Consider the following 15,176-nt stretch of genomic DNA (forward strand, 5'->3'; position numbering starts at 1 on the left):
GTACTGATTAAAGAGGTGGTCACCAAGGTTATCAGCAAGTACAGTGTTATCGTTGTGTTATTGATACCCTGCCAACATGTATCACTTCTTATGTAACATGCCTTCCTCATTACCGTTTACAAGAAAGGATGTGACCGCTAGCAAACAGATTGTGTCCTGGTTAATGAACATGTGTGGAATTCTACACAAACCAGCTTCATAGTCAGCTTGTCAAAGTTATAGCTAAGCCACAAAAAGTGTTTATACTTGTTTTTTTGTTGTTGTTGCCTTACTTTTCGCCTGATTTGCTCAGAACCGTTCTCAGTTTGGACACTCTGCTCACTTTGCATAAGCAAAATCAATGGAGCACTTGAAGCGTTGTATGTGAAAGGATAATTCATTTTGTTTCCATGCAGTATTCAGATTGAGAGAAGTCCAAAAACCTAAAGGAAATTAAATGCTTGGTTTGATTCTCTGTAATTGCTAAGAAAAAAAAACAGCAAAACTGAGCCACCACTAATGCTTGATGAATGGGAATCAGAGGGGCAACATAACCATCATGTATCATCATTCTTGGTTAAAGCTATAGTATGCAACTTTTCCTCAGATGGGAAGTGTATTGTTAGTCAGCACAACCTTGTTGGAAGCTACATTAGGGTGATTGCCTCTAACATTTGAGAAATGATTCTTGTCATTAAGCATTAATGGCAGCTTGTTAGAGGATTCCCCTCAGAAATCTATATGGAAAAGACAGGAATTATGCTTTGGATATAGATTCACCAATTTCTCTTTGGGTCTGCATGGATGTTCTTTCCATAGAGAAACCTGGAAAGTAAAGCTAAATAAATGTGAAAGATAAGTTTCTTTTCCATTTTTTTTTTTTACAATAGGTCTGGATAACTGAAACATTTTACAGTGATGCGCTTCATTATGTCCTGAAATGGTGCAACTCTCGAGTATGGGTGTAGCAAAACCAACCAATATTAGGCACATTTTAGAAAATATCAACTTCTATAAACACTGGATAGCACAATATGACTATGTACCTGGGATCTCACTTTGTAGGCAGAGCGCTGTAGAGGGTAATTATTGTTGTAAACACGTTCTTTGATTAGTGAACTTAGTGAAACAAGTTTAGATTTGGGTTAGACCAGTTTTGCTGAAAAGGAGCCGATGTAAAAAATCAAATGTGGTCCAGTCTGTGTAGTCCACCTCTGATATGATGGAGGTTCCTCCCTGACCGCAGCTAGTCAATATGTTTTTATTATTATTTTTATATCAGATGTCTGACCAGAGAAATCATTCCAGGATGGTGGGGGAGGATTTTACTCAACAGTTTTTAAAACTTGTAATGAAACCTGCCTCACTCTGCCTTAAGGAGCTGCTAACCCAGCTAAAACTAATTCGTTAGCATGGCTTCCAATGGAGAGTTTTAGTGTCCCGTGATGGTCTAAATGCTGTTTCATCGGCAGCTTCAGTCCAAAATGATCGGTATCGGCCTTCAAAAACCCGGTCCAACCCTAGTTTAAATGTCAATCACTGGTGCTGAGAGATGCCTGGCGACACACAACTGCTTTGTCTCTGCACAAATTCAGAAGTTGGAAATGCTTTCAAAACCATAGAATGTTGTCCTAGTTTTGTGTTTTTATGCTTACTGCTAGTTTATATGTACAATGTGTTTGTCTCAACGCCTTTGATATTCATTGAAGAGCCATAAAAGTCATTTCTATGTCACACTGTCACACCATGTCTTAGGGGCCCAATCACTGAATGTTCTGGCTGAACTTGGTAGGTTTTCTGATTGGTTGTTCACTCAGTCCCTGGTAGGAACAAGGAGTCTGTCTTTCATATGGCTGGGATGAAATGCACTGGGTAATATTCATGATGCCATTGGGCCTTTCCAAATTTGTGATTGAATGGGAATGTGAGGGGTTTGGGGCAGTGGAGGGGGACGAGGTGGAGGGGGACGAGGTGGGGGGGGCTAACTTGTAAATACGATTCAATAAACATCATGGAATTGTATTTAAGAAAAATGTGTGCATTTATTACATTCAGAATCAGTTGTATTGGGCAAGTTCAATGAGGAGTATATAAAGATAGTAAGTACTATATAAAAGTATAACATGGATAACGGGTGTTTCAAAAGTAGGTACACTATTTTCTATTATTATTATTAATAATAATAATAATAATAATAATAATAATAATAATGAAAAACAATGAATTCAGCATTTAGTAATCTGTAAATATTAGGTGTACCTGGAAGCAGGAAGTATATAATAATGTATATAAAGATGTATACCTACTTTTGAAACACCCAATATAAAAAATTAAACCTATAAGTGATGATATGAAAGAGGTCTTTTTTCTATACAGTACAGTATGCACATGGTTCTCTGTTGGAACCTGACTGACTGCACTGATGGGAAGCTATGGAAGTCAGCAATAGAAAAAAAAATAATAAACAGAAATATATGCAGATGTGATGTAGAGAATATTGCACTGGGTTCTGAGTGTTTTGAACACTGCATGGAAAAAAAGAAGTACTGCTCCTGAAAACCTCCCTGATGATTCGCCTTGGCAGATTCCTTATGCCTTCAGGGAGAAGCAAGAAGTTGATCCTACTCTGAAACTGCTGTATGCCAAAGTCTGTGAAATGGGTGGTGTTAAAGTGGAAGGTCCTCAGGGGTTAGGGGGAGTTATTGGGGATCCATACGTCCTTAAGAACAACCTCCTGTACCTTGCGGATTTTGAAGAGACAAGACTTGTTATACCTTCCCCTGCACTTAGGTCATACTGTACCTTGGGCAGGCCATTTAGGACAGAGGAAACCCTATGTCAGTCGAAGGTTCTTTGGGACAGGTCTTTTGTACAAAGACGAGTAGGAGCACTGTAGAACCTTGTAGCTCCTACCCACCAGGCTGATCGTGGGCCCCATCCAGCCTTTACCCATAATGCCCATACCTTTTGAGAGGATTGGGATGGACATTATCGGTCCCCTTCCTAAGAGTAGTTCAGGTCATAGGTTTGCTGATGGGTAGAAAGACAGATTTCCAGTAGGGAGCTTCAAGTTGAGTTTCAGGTTAGCGTTGCACTGCCAGGCTCTTTGATGTCTGTCACTATGACATTGAAATCTAATATTACTAATTCATATGAGGTTTGCAGATAGAAGCTGATCAGAACTATTGCCTTATTCTGTCAGTGTGTGTGTGTGATGTACAAACTGAAACGCTCGCTCATTTCCCAGCCGGCCTAACACTTAAACTGTGGCTGTCATGATCATTAGGAAGTCGGCCAGACTCCCACTACTCCGAGTCCTTATCACCTGCCCTTTGCCACCAGCTATTAGTCACTAATAAGTAAAGTATAAATCACACACACAACGCTACCAAGCTCTCAACTCTCCCTCCACTCCTGCTGAAGAAAGGTAATGAGATCATATGTCTGGATTTGCAATCCATCTTACTGAATTGGCGACTATATACTGATTGGAAAAATGTATCTGCAACTTACTGATTGCATGCAAACATGAAATAGTGTAAATTAAATTTGTCTAACCGGTTAGACTGTACTGTGTTTATTCTCAGTAGAGAGAATGTGCAGCTGCATGATGCTGCTGATGTTCTAGTATTTTATTCTATATACAGTAAGGAGATTGGTGGTTAATTGTCATTACATGTTTGATATTTCTTTGTGATCGTCCAGAGGTTCACTGTTCCTGTGGAAAATTGGTTGGATTTCCAATTAGCGCAATGGCAAGACTTATTCTCCCCACAGGTAAATGCCATTCATTCATTCATTCATTTAATAATCCGTTCATTCATTCATTCATTCATTCAATGCCTTATTTGAGCATCAATGTATTATACATTACCTGTCTATAATATTACTAATAGAGATCACATCTTCTCTGTTCACTCTGTTCTTTGTAGCTCTGGGGATTCTGCTTACTCTGCACATTGGTAAGCATTTACTGTATGATGTCTGCTGTTGACTTCTCTATGTACTAGTATACTCAAATTAGACTGTACAGCTCTTATGATTTCTTAATACTTGGATCAGGGGTAAAGCAACCCGCACATCATATAGTCAGGGAAAAATAGCCGCAATACGTCAGTCCATATGTTGAGATTAATGCAGAAGACATTGGTGCAAAAAAGTGACATTAAAAAGAAGCAAACGGCATATGGACTGACTCATTGAGGCTATTTTTTCCCTGACGACATGGTGCAGGTTTAAGTCTCTTTGGTGCTATTCTTATGACCTCCCTCAGCCTCATCCTCTAAGCTGGTGTGCCACATGACCAACTGGGCCCAGTACAGGCCCGCCGGTGGCAAATTCGTCCCAGCGAATGTAGATCCCTTCTTGTGCACCCACGTTATCTACGCCCTGGCCACCATCAACAGCTTCAACCAGATCACCCCTATAGAGTGGAACGACGAGGAGCAGTACAACAGCCTCAACAGCCTCAAGAACATGTGAGTCAATCCAGTCTGCAGATAGTCAGTATGGACACTGAGGTTCAACCGCTCAGCATTTAGAGCATCATGGGACACTAAAACTCTCCACTGAAACCCAGACGAGTGGAATTCTTTTAGGGTCAGCAGCTCTTTAATGCAGGGTGACCCACCACACCTATTCAACAGTAGGAACACTCTGGGATACATTAGGCCTTTAAGTGAATTCATTTATAAAAGCATCATTGAACAATGAAATGAATATAAAAAATGTCAAGTGTAAAGTTTTCCAGACTGTTTTTAGGCAGCTGTGGTCTGGGAGGAACCTCCATCATATCAGCGATGTCCGATATTTAGTAAAAGGCCAATATCAATCCAATATACTATCAAACCAGTATTGGTCTAACCCTAAGGGACATACCACAGAAGACAAAAATGAATAAATATTCTAGGGATACAGGAATATTCGTTACATCTATTGTCTGGCTGTTTCACGGCCAGGAATTCAAGCTTATTCTACTGTTGCATGATTGTAAGTGGTGGTGTTGAAGAGCTTCTGCTGAAAAGCTACAATGTAAAAACGATTTTAAAGGCCATGCAGGTATTTTTGTTTCTTCCCCTCTTGAATTCTTCCTGACTTCGGGTTGGAGAGCCCAGACTTGGATATCAGCTGTGTTTTAGTTGAGCGGTCAAGGCTAAGTTCTGTCTCTCCTTCTATACCTTCAGTAATCCTGCACTGAGGACTTTGCTGTCTGTCGGAGGCACCGTCAATGGACTCAGCCCGTAAGTCTGAATATGACACCGGTTATTTTACACACACACACACACAACTTGGATTCCTTGGCACAGCTTCCCTCTGCCTTTCCATATAACTGGGTCTTGTTTTTTTTTACGTCCCACCAGATTCATCGCCATGGTTGCCCGGCCCGAGAGCCGCGCGGCTTTCATCAGGTCGGCCATCAGCTACCTCCGCAGCCACAACTTTGACGGGCTGAACCTGGACTGGGAGTTTCCTGGACAGAACGGCAGCCCGCCGCAGGACAAGCAGAGGTTTACTGAGCTGGTCAAGGTCAGCATGGCCCTTTGAGGTGTTGCTCCATAGCAAATGATGCAGTACAGTGTCATGCTGTTTGTTGTGAGCTTGCAATTCGAAGGTTCTATCTGGGTGGAGTGCGGTTCTGAGATATCGAAGATCAAAGATTTGACAAACCAGCTGCAAAACAGCAAAAACTTCTATGTACTTTCTATCTTTTTAAATATTTCATCCTAAAAGGCAATGGTTGAAAATGTAATAAAACATGTTAATCTGATAAATTCCCACACAATTAAGTAACATCACATTATTACATAACCCATAAGCATCATATCATAAGGGGCGTAACATATTTTGAACACAAGTTACATTCATTATTAGTCAATATTACTATTGCATCATCAATTAAAAAGTTATACCCCTTATGAAGTAATGAATAATGTAATAATGTGATGATGTTACATTATCTCAATTTATCACATTAACAGGTTTTATTCGATTTTCAACATTTTATTCTATTTTGAGTTGTTACATTTCCAGCAGTTATCAGTTACGAATGAATCTCTTGCTTTATTTTGTTTATAGTAGTAAGTATAGGGTTAGACTGATATATCAGTTTGTTGATATTGGCCTTTCATTAAATATCAGATATCACCGATATGATGGAAGTTCCTACATGAAGGCCGACCCCTCGCCCCATGTGTGTGCCATATAGTAGAAAAACGTTGTTCACAAATGGCACATCGCAAATGTCAATTGGTTTTCCATCATTTTTCATTTCTAATTCATTTCATTCTTTCAACAGGAGTTGTCCAAGGCCTTCGAGGATGATGCCAAAGACAACAGGAAGACTCAGCTGCTGCTGTCAGCGAACGTCGCTGCTTTCCGTCCCACCATCAGCGGCGGCTATGAGGTCACCAAGATCGCACCGTAAGTTGGATTTAACAGGAGTCTAACCATGCGTTCACACTGCAGGCAACATGATCAAAAGCCACCAGATATCCATTTGTTTCCTACAGAGCTGATCAACCGCACAAACTCGGCTGATGTGTGGAAGCTCAGCCTACTGTTGTGATTTTGTTTAATGAACAATAGTTCAGCCTAGCAAGTGCAAAATGGACAAGAAGTTGATTCCAGACACTCAAAGCTTCTCAGTTCTCTACAACGTCTATTTGAATTTGATGCTTGGAGAGTGGTTGCATTTATCACTGGAGTCAATGGGAAGCTCTGAAGTCATTTTATTGAGGCTTTTCTGTTTATTTCCCATGAAATCACAGCAACAGCCATGAAAAGCAATCACAAAGCAGTGGAAAATACATAATTTACCACAATCAGTCAGAACAGAGCAACGCCCTTTAATGTCAAATCAGAATTTTAGCTCATTTAGTGAAGGGCACGCATTTGAGTTTTATTAGGAATTGACTTGCACTAGATCCATGAAATGAGAGAGCTGTAAAACACGTTAATTGTTCAGTGAGAAACTATTTGAGCCCTTACTGTTTCATCCAATCGATGTTTGCATGTATACTGTGTTCTGTACCAATGGAAACGTTCCTCTGCTGCGGATCTGAAAAAACTTTTGACATCTACAGTCACTTTGACTTCATGAATGTGATGACCTACGACTTCCACGGACACTGGGAGGCAGCCACAGCACACAACAGCCCGCTGTACCGCAGCCCCGTGGACTCCGGCTCACATGTTCACCACAATATTGTAAGAACACACACACACACACACACACACAAAGACACTCAAATTACACACGACACATCAAGGTTATTGCTGATATTTATCCTTTGTTAAAAGTCAGATCTGCTCCAGTTAGCGTCGTGATGGATATGATGCAGTTTGATTGATTACATATTTATTGTAGAATTGATCAATACTACACTGCTTGTCTGTGGGAAGCCCTTAACCCGAACTGATTCTAATGCAACATTTTAATTTGACTCCACATATGCATGCATTATCACTGAATACAATTTTGGGGAAAGTTTTGGCGTGAAAATGGTCAAATTTAAACACACAGAATATCACCCATGTCCATCTCACCCTAACGCGCATCTCACACACACAAGAATGCACCATAGCATTTATCTCTGTTGTCGTCCTATTGGTCAGAACTCCTCCATATCCCACTGGCTGGCTCTGGGAGCGCCGGCTGACAAGCTGCTGCTGGGCTTCCCTACATACGGACGAACCTACCGGCTCAGCAGCTCCGCCAACGGCCTGGGAGCGCCGGCCAACGGCCCCGCCGAGGCCGGACCCTACACTCGCACCGCCGGCTTCTGGGCCTACTATGAGGTACGCCAGAGTCTTACACTAACCTCAAATGAAATGCAACTAAAAAGGTGGGTAGACTGAGTCTAGGTGGGTTTACTCTCCCCTACATCCCTGTCTTTCAGAAGGTGAATAGTTAGGCCACGCCTCTTGGAACATCTCTATCCCTGTCTAGTCTTGTCTGGCCTTGTTTAGTCCTGTCTGTGTTTCTGTGTTGCCAGGTCTGTACGTTCAGCGCCAGCACGACGTCTGAGTGGATCCCTGAACAGGAGGTTCCTTACGCCACCTATGGCAGCGCCTGGGTGGGCTATGATGACAAACGGAGCTACTCTGCCAAGGTGACCAGGAACATCTGTACCTCACGATTACAATCGTTTAACTGCTCAATAATTTCTCACATCCTACCTTGTGCCTTTTGCTGCCTTCAAATAGTCTTCATAAGCTCCTACTTCTGAGATCTGAAGTCACTGAGTAACACTTTCCCAGCATTTGCCACAGATGAATGCAGAACAGACATTCGAGGACTTCTTCATCACAGTGTGCTGACTATCACTGTTGGAAACATCTTTGTTACTGATTCCCCTGGTTGTCCTGTAGGTCCAGTGGCTGAATGACAACAACCTGGGAGGAGCTCATGTCTGGACGCTGGACATGGACGACTTCAGTGGCTACTTCTGCTCAGATGGAAGTGCTTATCCTCTGATCAACCACCTCAGGCTCTCAATGGGTAAATATCTCACCTTTCAAGCTTTTTGCTCTATCAGACATTCATTCATTGTTCCAAAAAAAAACAATTGGTTGTGGGCTCTATCAGCTGAATACCTCTTCAATCTACCAAATTCTGAATAGGTATTAGTTCAGCAATTTTTCTCACCTTTATCAGGAGAGGTTGTAGTTGTGAGAAAAAGTTACATCTTGCTTCGATATGACTGCAGTGATAAATCAAAAGGAGGGTAAACTATGGTGATCATCGTAAGGCAGACAACCCATAAATATGAAAATAAATCAACCATACTAGCATTCATTTATGCTTTCCCCGCTTTAAAATACCCTCGTTTCTATGATGTCTTCTATGAATTTAACTCTTTTCTGCAGGGCCGGCTCTAAACTGCTGGAGGCCCTAGGCAAAATTTTCTGTGGAGGCCCCCTTTTAAGACAAATCCTAGCCGCCATCAAGCAATAAAGACTGAATAAAAATGTAGTGTTTAAAGCACATGAACATCAAAATAAAACAAATACAAAAGTGAATGTGGCACTCTCCACTTGTGTGGACATGAGCTTAAAATGAAGGGGGCCTCAGCCAATAAGATCCATCTTTTGCTGGGGGTGGGCCTTCCCCGAATATAGCCACTTTGCCTATTCAGCCTATAGGGAGAAGCGGCTATGTCTGCAAGTAAACAGATGGGTAAAAGATGGGCTCACCCTCCGCTACGGCCCTGTCCGTATGTAATAATCATCCTCATCTGACTCGACAGGCTTCCCCCCTAAGCCCATCACCACCCCGGGCCCCACCACCACCTTGGACCCCGTGGCCTCCTTCTGCGTGGGCCGTCCCGACGGCCTGTACGAGAACACGGCCGACAAGACCACCTACTTCCAGTGCTTCCAGGGGATCACCTACCTGCACCGCTGCCAGCCCGGCCTCATCTTCTGGGACTCCTGCAAGTGCTGCAACTGGCCCTGAAGAAACCACCGGAGGGCCATCAGCTTGCCACGGTCCTGGTTTCCAATGTAAAGCTAGTAAACCCGCAAAGAAGTTGTTTGTTGATCCCATATTTCCCTGGCTCGCTCCTTTCCTAAATAAAAGAAACAACAAGATATAATTTCATGACTCGATGAATGACTGTTTTTTAAAATAAAACTCACATCTATTATTTTTCTCTATACATTTTTATTGTGGCTATGTTCTGAAATGTCAATTGTATGACTGCAATTGATCTGACACACTGCGTCCATATCATAAATCTTATCAATTACTTCCTCATTTGTGTCCGCTCCATATAACGCACCCGCTCTTATTACATAACTTTGTTTTGCATCCACTGATTTTCTCACAGTGGTTTAAACCGTAGAGAGGTGGGTGTGCTGAGATAGAACTCCAGAATCAGATCCATCATATTGACTATGGTACTTTACGGGAAGCTTTTTTAAAGGGGCAGTACACACAAAAATCTCCATTTTTCAGCTGAAAATAATATTTTTGGCAGTGTGAAAGGTGTCAATCCTGCATATATATATATATATATGTATATATAGATATATTGTATGATTCATTTATTATGTTGGAAATTATAGTTTATTGCCCTCTCCTTTGAATGTCCATGTGATGACAAATGTGGACTTTGTGATTGGCCTCAAAAATCATTCACAACTGCCATGGACATTGGAGTTATCGCCCATCGTAGAAGCAGCCGGAGTGGATAATCATCAAGCCAATTCTTATTGTTATTGTCCGGATAGTTTTTAACACTAGATATTTGTCCTATCTTGCTCATGGTTGCATTATTAGTGTTGCAACATAACATGCTGGCTATGAGCCCACTGACCTTAAGACGGCTCGTTTCAATAGCGATGCTTTCCAAGCCTTTGTCCAAAGTGCTCCATTATCAGGCTTATCAGAGGTTAGTCTGGGACAATATTAGAATCAACTCTTACACACAGGACAGTCCCAGTACTGGACCTTGACTGGAATACACCCATCTGCCTTATAAATAAAGGTATACATTGTACAACAATGAGTGAGGCCTTATAACATGTGACAAGTCTCAGTGCCGTGTGATAAACAGTCTCCAGCATGTACAGACAGTGAGTTGATGCATTCATACACTGCAGATCTCCATAACTAAGTGCAGGCAGAAACCAGTCTTTTTCTAGACTCAAAAGGAGGCACAATTAATTTCTGACATTAAACACTAACTTTGACCACTTTTTTCTTCAATTTGTCACTTATAAAAAGGTATTTGAGTTCTGAGGTTAAAGTCAGAATTCTGAGATTTTGAGAATAAAGTGACGTTATTCTCAGAATTCTGAGGTTAGTCTCAGAACTCAAATACATTTTTTCACATGTGGCTCTAATCCTCTTGCGCACCAATTAAAGGAGCAACAAGTGGCCATATATTTGTGGGGGATTGATAGAGTTGTTGATCAATACCAAAGACTCCAATACCAGTGATTATTTCTGGCTTTCAAAACTCACTTTCTGACCCAAATAAAGAAGAGGAACCTTGTGCTCATCATATTATACATCTACCAGATCTAGCAGCATGATCATTGACAGGCCAGCCAACAGACTGCACAATCTTATTTTGAGACTACTGTAAAAAGATGTGTGGATTAATGACAGTATTACTGCATAATTGCTGCAATAAAATGAGCAGCTAACTTCAAGAAGCAAGGACCCAGAATATTTTCCAGGATTTAGTTGTTTTAAGAGTTAAAGCGTGTCAGCAATATAAAATGGTATAAAACAGATAACAGTTCACAGTAGTAACTAATTTCATCAAGCTATCAGCTTTGAAACATCAAAGAGGAAAAGAAGTACAGGGAGCGCTTGGGCCATATCACACAGCTATAGTTTAGATAAGGATTTATTAGCCAGCAGCAGTTTATTTTTATTATGCAATGTACATAGATTATCTATTAAGCAACAGCTAATAAGAAGGGATGTTTTTCTCTTCTCTGACATATAGAATAAATGAACTGAAAGAATGAATTTATAACAAAAATAGAGCACATTTGTGACTGTAAATCATGGAACAGTTTTAAAATATATAAAAGATACAATTATAAACGCTCAAAACATTTATGCCAAGGATTTTGCAGGCCTTGTCATATGGACTAAACTGTTGTACCCATGGAATATACAAGTTACATAACATCATAATCAGTTTTTTTCTAGTTATCAGTTATGTAGCAGCTTAATGGTTGCGGTCAACGTTTGACAACAAAAAGATAAATGAATCTAGATATTAGCATGAAGCTCATTACAAAACCGTACACATCAGCGGGGTTATGCACAATGTATTGATATGCATAGAGCAGTAAAGTGAAGAGGAGTGCCACTTCATTTCATTGTTCAAATGATCAGCCAGTTCAGTTTCTATGAGTGTGCATGCTGTCCCCCATAGGCAGAGTTAGGGGAGGAATCATTCTAACAAAATCAGCAAAAGATAACGTCCATTCAAACAAGTCACAGATAAGGTTGAAATGACGTGAAGTGAAGTGTGAAGAAATACTATTTGGTGATATAACATGAGTGATGCCGCTACACCGAAAACAACAGTTTATTCCTTAAAACACAGACCAAGCGGAGTGAACTTTTAGGTGTAGAATTGATATGCAGCAATTAGATGTAATGCATGTGCAGATTTCCCAGGATTGCTTCCATTCTTTTAACACTTACTAGACTATGTGTGTTACTATGTGTTTTAGGTATATTTAGGTATATTTAATACAAAAGTTTCTTTAAAAGAAAAAAAACCATAATGTTTTATGGTAATATCTGCAATAATGGATTATATCAATTCAAAAATTGACTCAAAAGTGCCTCATTCGTCAATTTTAATTATGGCTATGGGGTTAGTTTGTGTTTAGTGTGCTGCATTTATTGACTGAACAAGATGCAGTCATATAGAAAACAATGAGCGACCTTAATTTCGTTGAAATGTGTTCTGAGTTAAAGCACCCGACTCAACTGGAATATCTGTAAGCAGTTTTACAGTCTCAAATAAAGATTTTATGGGCGCAAAAGTTCAAAATGAATAATGTATGAGTCCATAAAGTCAGTCTCCAGACTAAGCTCAGGTGTACTCCCCTTACCCCTTAGTTCTTTCATAATAGCCAGGTGTTCTTCCAGGCATTTGTGTTTCCACCATAGTCTGCTGTAGTGAAACGTTGTTTTAATCTTAAATTCACAACAGTTTTTATACAATCATTTGGAGAGGCGGTTTTGGGGATGTGGGGTCCCATATTATTCTGTTTTCATGAGTTTGTTTTCAAATCTACTGTGACCCAGGATAAAAAATAACGTTCTTCATGTTTTATAAATGTAGTGTAGTTTAGTTAAATGTTTAAAGCTTGTAATGCTCCTGAGCCAAATGTATATGTCTCTGGTGAGAGGATCCAGGTGGTGTCTAATTTTAAATATTTGGGCGTTGTTCCTGATTCTAACTTCTCCTTTAAAAAAGCAAGTAAAAACAATGACAAATGCTGCAAAATCTAATCTGGCAAATGTTGTTTACTTAGTGTGCCAGCTTGTGTGTTTGTCAGACTGCCTCGTATGTGTTTTGTTTGTCTATCTGTACTGTACCTGCATCCATACAAATGATTGCATGTTGTGTTAATATGTGGTTTTAACTTTAGTTTCTTACTTTAGTTTCTAACTTCTAAGTTTTTTAGTTTTAGTTAGTTTCTGGCTAATAACATCTGGCCACAGGGACTACAGTTGAAAATTAGCCAGTTGGCTAACACTGGCACATTTATTCTCGGGTCAATTAATGTGCACTGTCCCTGTTCAAAAAGAAATAAATAAATTAAATGAATAAGTGGAGGCTTCCCAATTTCTATGTGAGGGAGCCAATCCAGTTGTGATGCGTTTCTTGGAAACTGCCTCGAAAAAAGGATGGAGGAAGGATAACTTTAAATATAACCACTAAATCAAACTTTTAGCAGTAAGGAATAAGACATACGTAGTCAGATATGAGTAATTCTACTATCGAGCTGACTAATGCCTACCATACATTAGGAGACATCTAGTCTGACACACACTCACATTTAACAACAATCTGTCTCAAGTTAGAAGTGTTTAGTCCTAGAGCTGCTCACATTTTAAGATTCTGTTCAGACTAGGATATTTGAGTGTGAATGAAGCTACAACATCCCCCTCCACCATCTACACACACACACACACACACAGAGAGACATACAACAATTCTGTCCCTTTGCAAATTTGTCTAAAATTGTGAAATCGCTTCAAATATCGTCTAGTGTAAGGTCAGCATAATTCGTACTTTGCATTCCTCCACATAAATAATTTTGCTTATTCCACAAACTTACAGGAATAGTTCACTTAAAAATACAAATCTTGTCATTATTTACTCATCCTGAAGTTTGTATGTCAATATAACACAGTTTGCTAGCGCAGCTCAGCAGCAGCCTTCTCCAAAACAACTGGAGTGAATGGAGAGCGTTTCTTTAGAGTTAACTGCAAATGTTCCATCAGCTTTTGACTTCAGTGTTGAACTGGGGACAGTCAGAAGAGCTTTGTCTGTGGATCTGTGGTTTTCGTTAACACGGAGATAGAAGCTATGTAATATAAGCTGGGGATAAGCCATTATTGCTTTAAAAGTAAAAAGTAATGAATAAAATCTTAAAATCTGTTCTAAAATCAATTGGAAGCCTCTATTTTCAGTTCTAAAAAACAAATTTCACGGCGCCATTAAAATGCATGTGTGTGTGTGTGCCAGCCGCTGTGTGCATGTGTTGTTGATGGTTGCATGTGACTAATAAAGACGGGGTTTGTCCGTCCTTTTTCTTTCTTTCTTCTTCTTCTAGTCAAAGTCCAGCGCTATGTTTTTTTTTATTTTTTATTTTTTTATCCTAGTCTGCCCCTGGCCACCACTGCTTTCACAACTATTTCTATGGGAAATTTCATTAATCTTATCGTCATGACCCAAATTGTCATCCACTGAGTCCCATATTTTGTACAGAAATGTGCTGTAGTGTTCTAAGCTCCACCATATACCTTATCATCATCTGTCAGTAAGGTCAGAATTTACAGTACTTATCTTATCCTTTTCCGTTCCTATATGTTTCATTACCGCCCACCTCCCTTTGATGGTATGTGAGGACTGATATCCCCCTCCTCCACCCATCCTGGACACTTATGTGTTGTATATAAGAAGCTGGTAAACTGATATACGTTGGTTCCTTCCTAAGGTAAGCTTGCATTGGAAACACAGCATCAGTGGTTATTTTCTTCTTTGACATTTCCAGAATCTATTGACGGTCTACTACATATTGGTGAATTAAGGTTGTATGTTACAGTGAAATAAATATCTGGTTCCCTCTGGCAAATGTATCTTTCGACTTCAGTGGGGAAATTAGTCAGAGAAAAAGTGTGCACTATATCTACAGTAACTTAGGGAAAAGTGCTGCAAGGGCGACAGTTTTGGGCTTGTTTGTTGGACATTTAAGGAATTCTCGCTCCAGACAGACATTACACATTGTACCTGCAAAATTAGACTTATCTGCTGTGGGAGGGAAAGCTCATTGAGATGCATTCTGGGAATTTGGTGTGAGTAATGCAAGATAGAGCAAGGATGAAGAAATCTGCAAAGATAAAATTCTCCCAGTATTGTAAGAGACTTGTAAGAAAATGGCACATGTATAGTTTATGTCTTTGCCACTATTTGTAGTTTATAGCA

The 15,176-nt window shown here is 40.1% G+C and overlaps 1 protein-coding gene across 1 annotated transcript; it reads left to right on the top strand.

Moving 5' to 3' along the window:
* Nucleotides 1–3,731: 3,731 nt before the first annotated feature.
* Nucleotides 3,732–9,436, top strand: chia.1 (chitinase, acidic.1). Its single transcript, XM_071922638.1, has 11 exons — nucleotides 3,732–3,756; nucleotides 3,912–3,941; nucleotides 4,253–4,457; nucleotides 5,163–5,219; nucleotides 5,340–5,505; nucleotides 6,275–6,399; nucleotides 7,062–7,185; nucleotides 7,594–7,776; nucleotides 7,974–8,090; nucleotides 8,350–8,479; nucleotides 9,228–9,436. Exons 1-11 carry the CDS (start codon nucleotides 3,732–3,734, stop codon nucleotides 9,434–9,436), a joined length of 1,371 nt encoding a protein of 456 aa, XP_071778739.1.
* Nucleotides 9,437–15,176: the final 5,740 nt, after the last annotated feature.

This window comes from Centroberyx gerrardi, chromosome 5, assembly GCF_048128805.1.
Source record: "Centroberyx gerrardi isolate f3 chromosome 5, fCenGer3.hap1.cur.20231027, whole genome shotgun sequence".
Taxonomy (NCBI): domain Eukaryota; kingdom Metazoa; phylum Chordata; class Actinopteri; order Beryciformes; family Berycidae; genus Centroberyx; species Centroberyx gerrardi.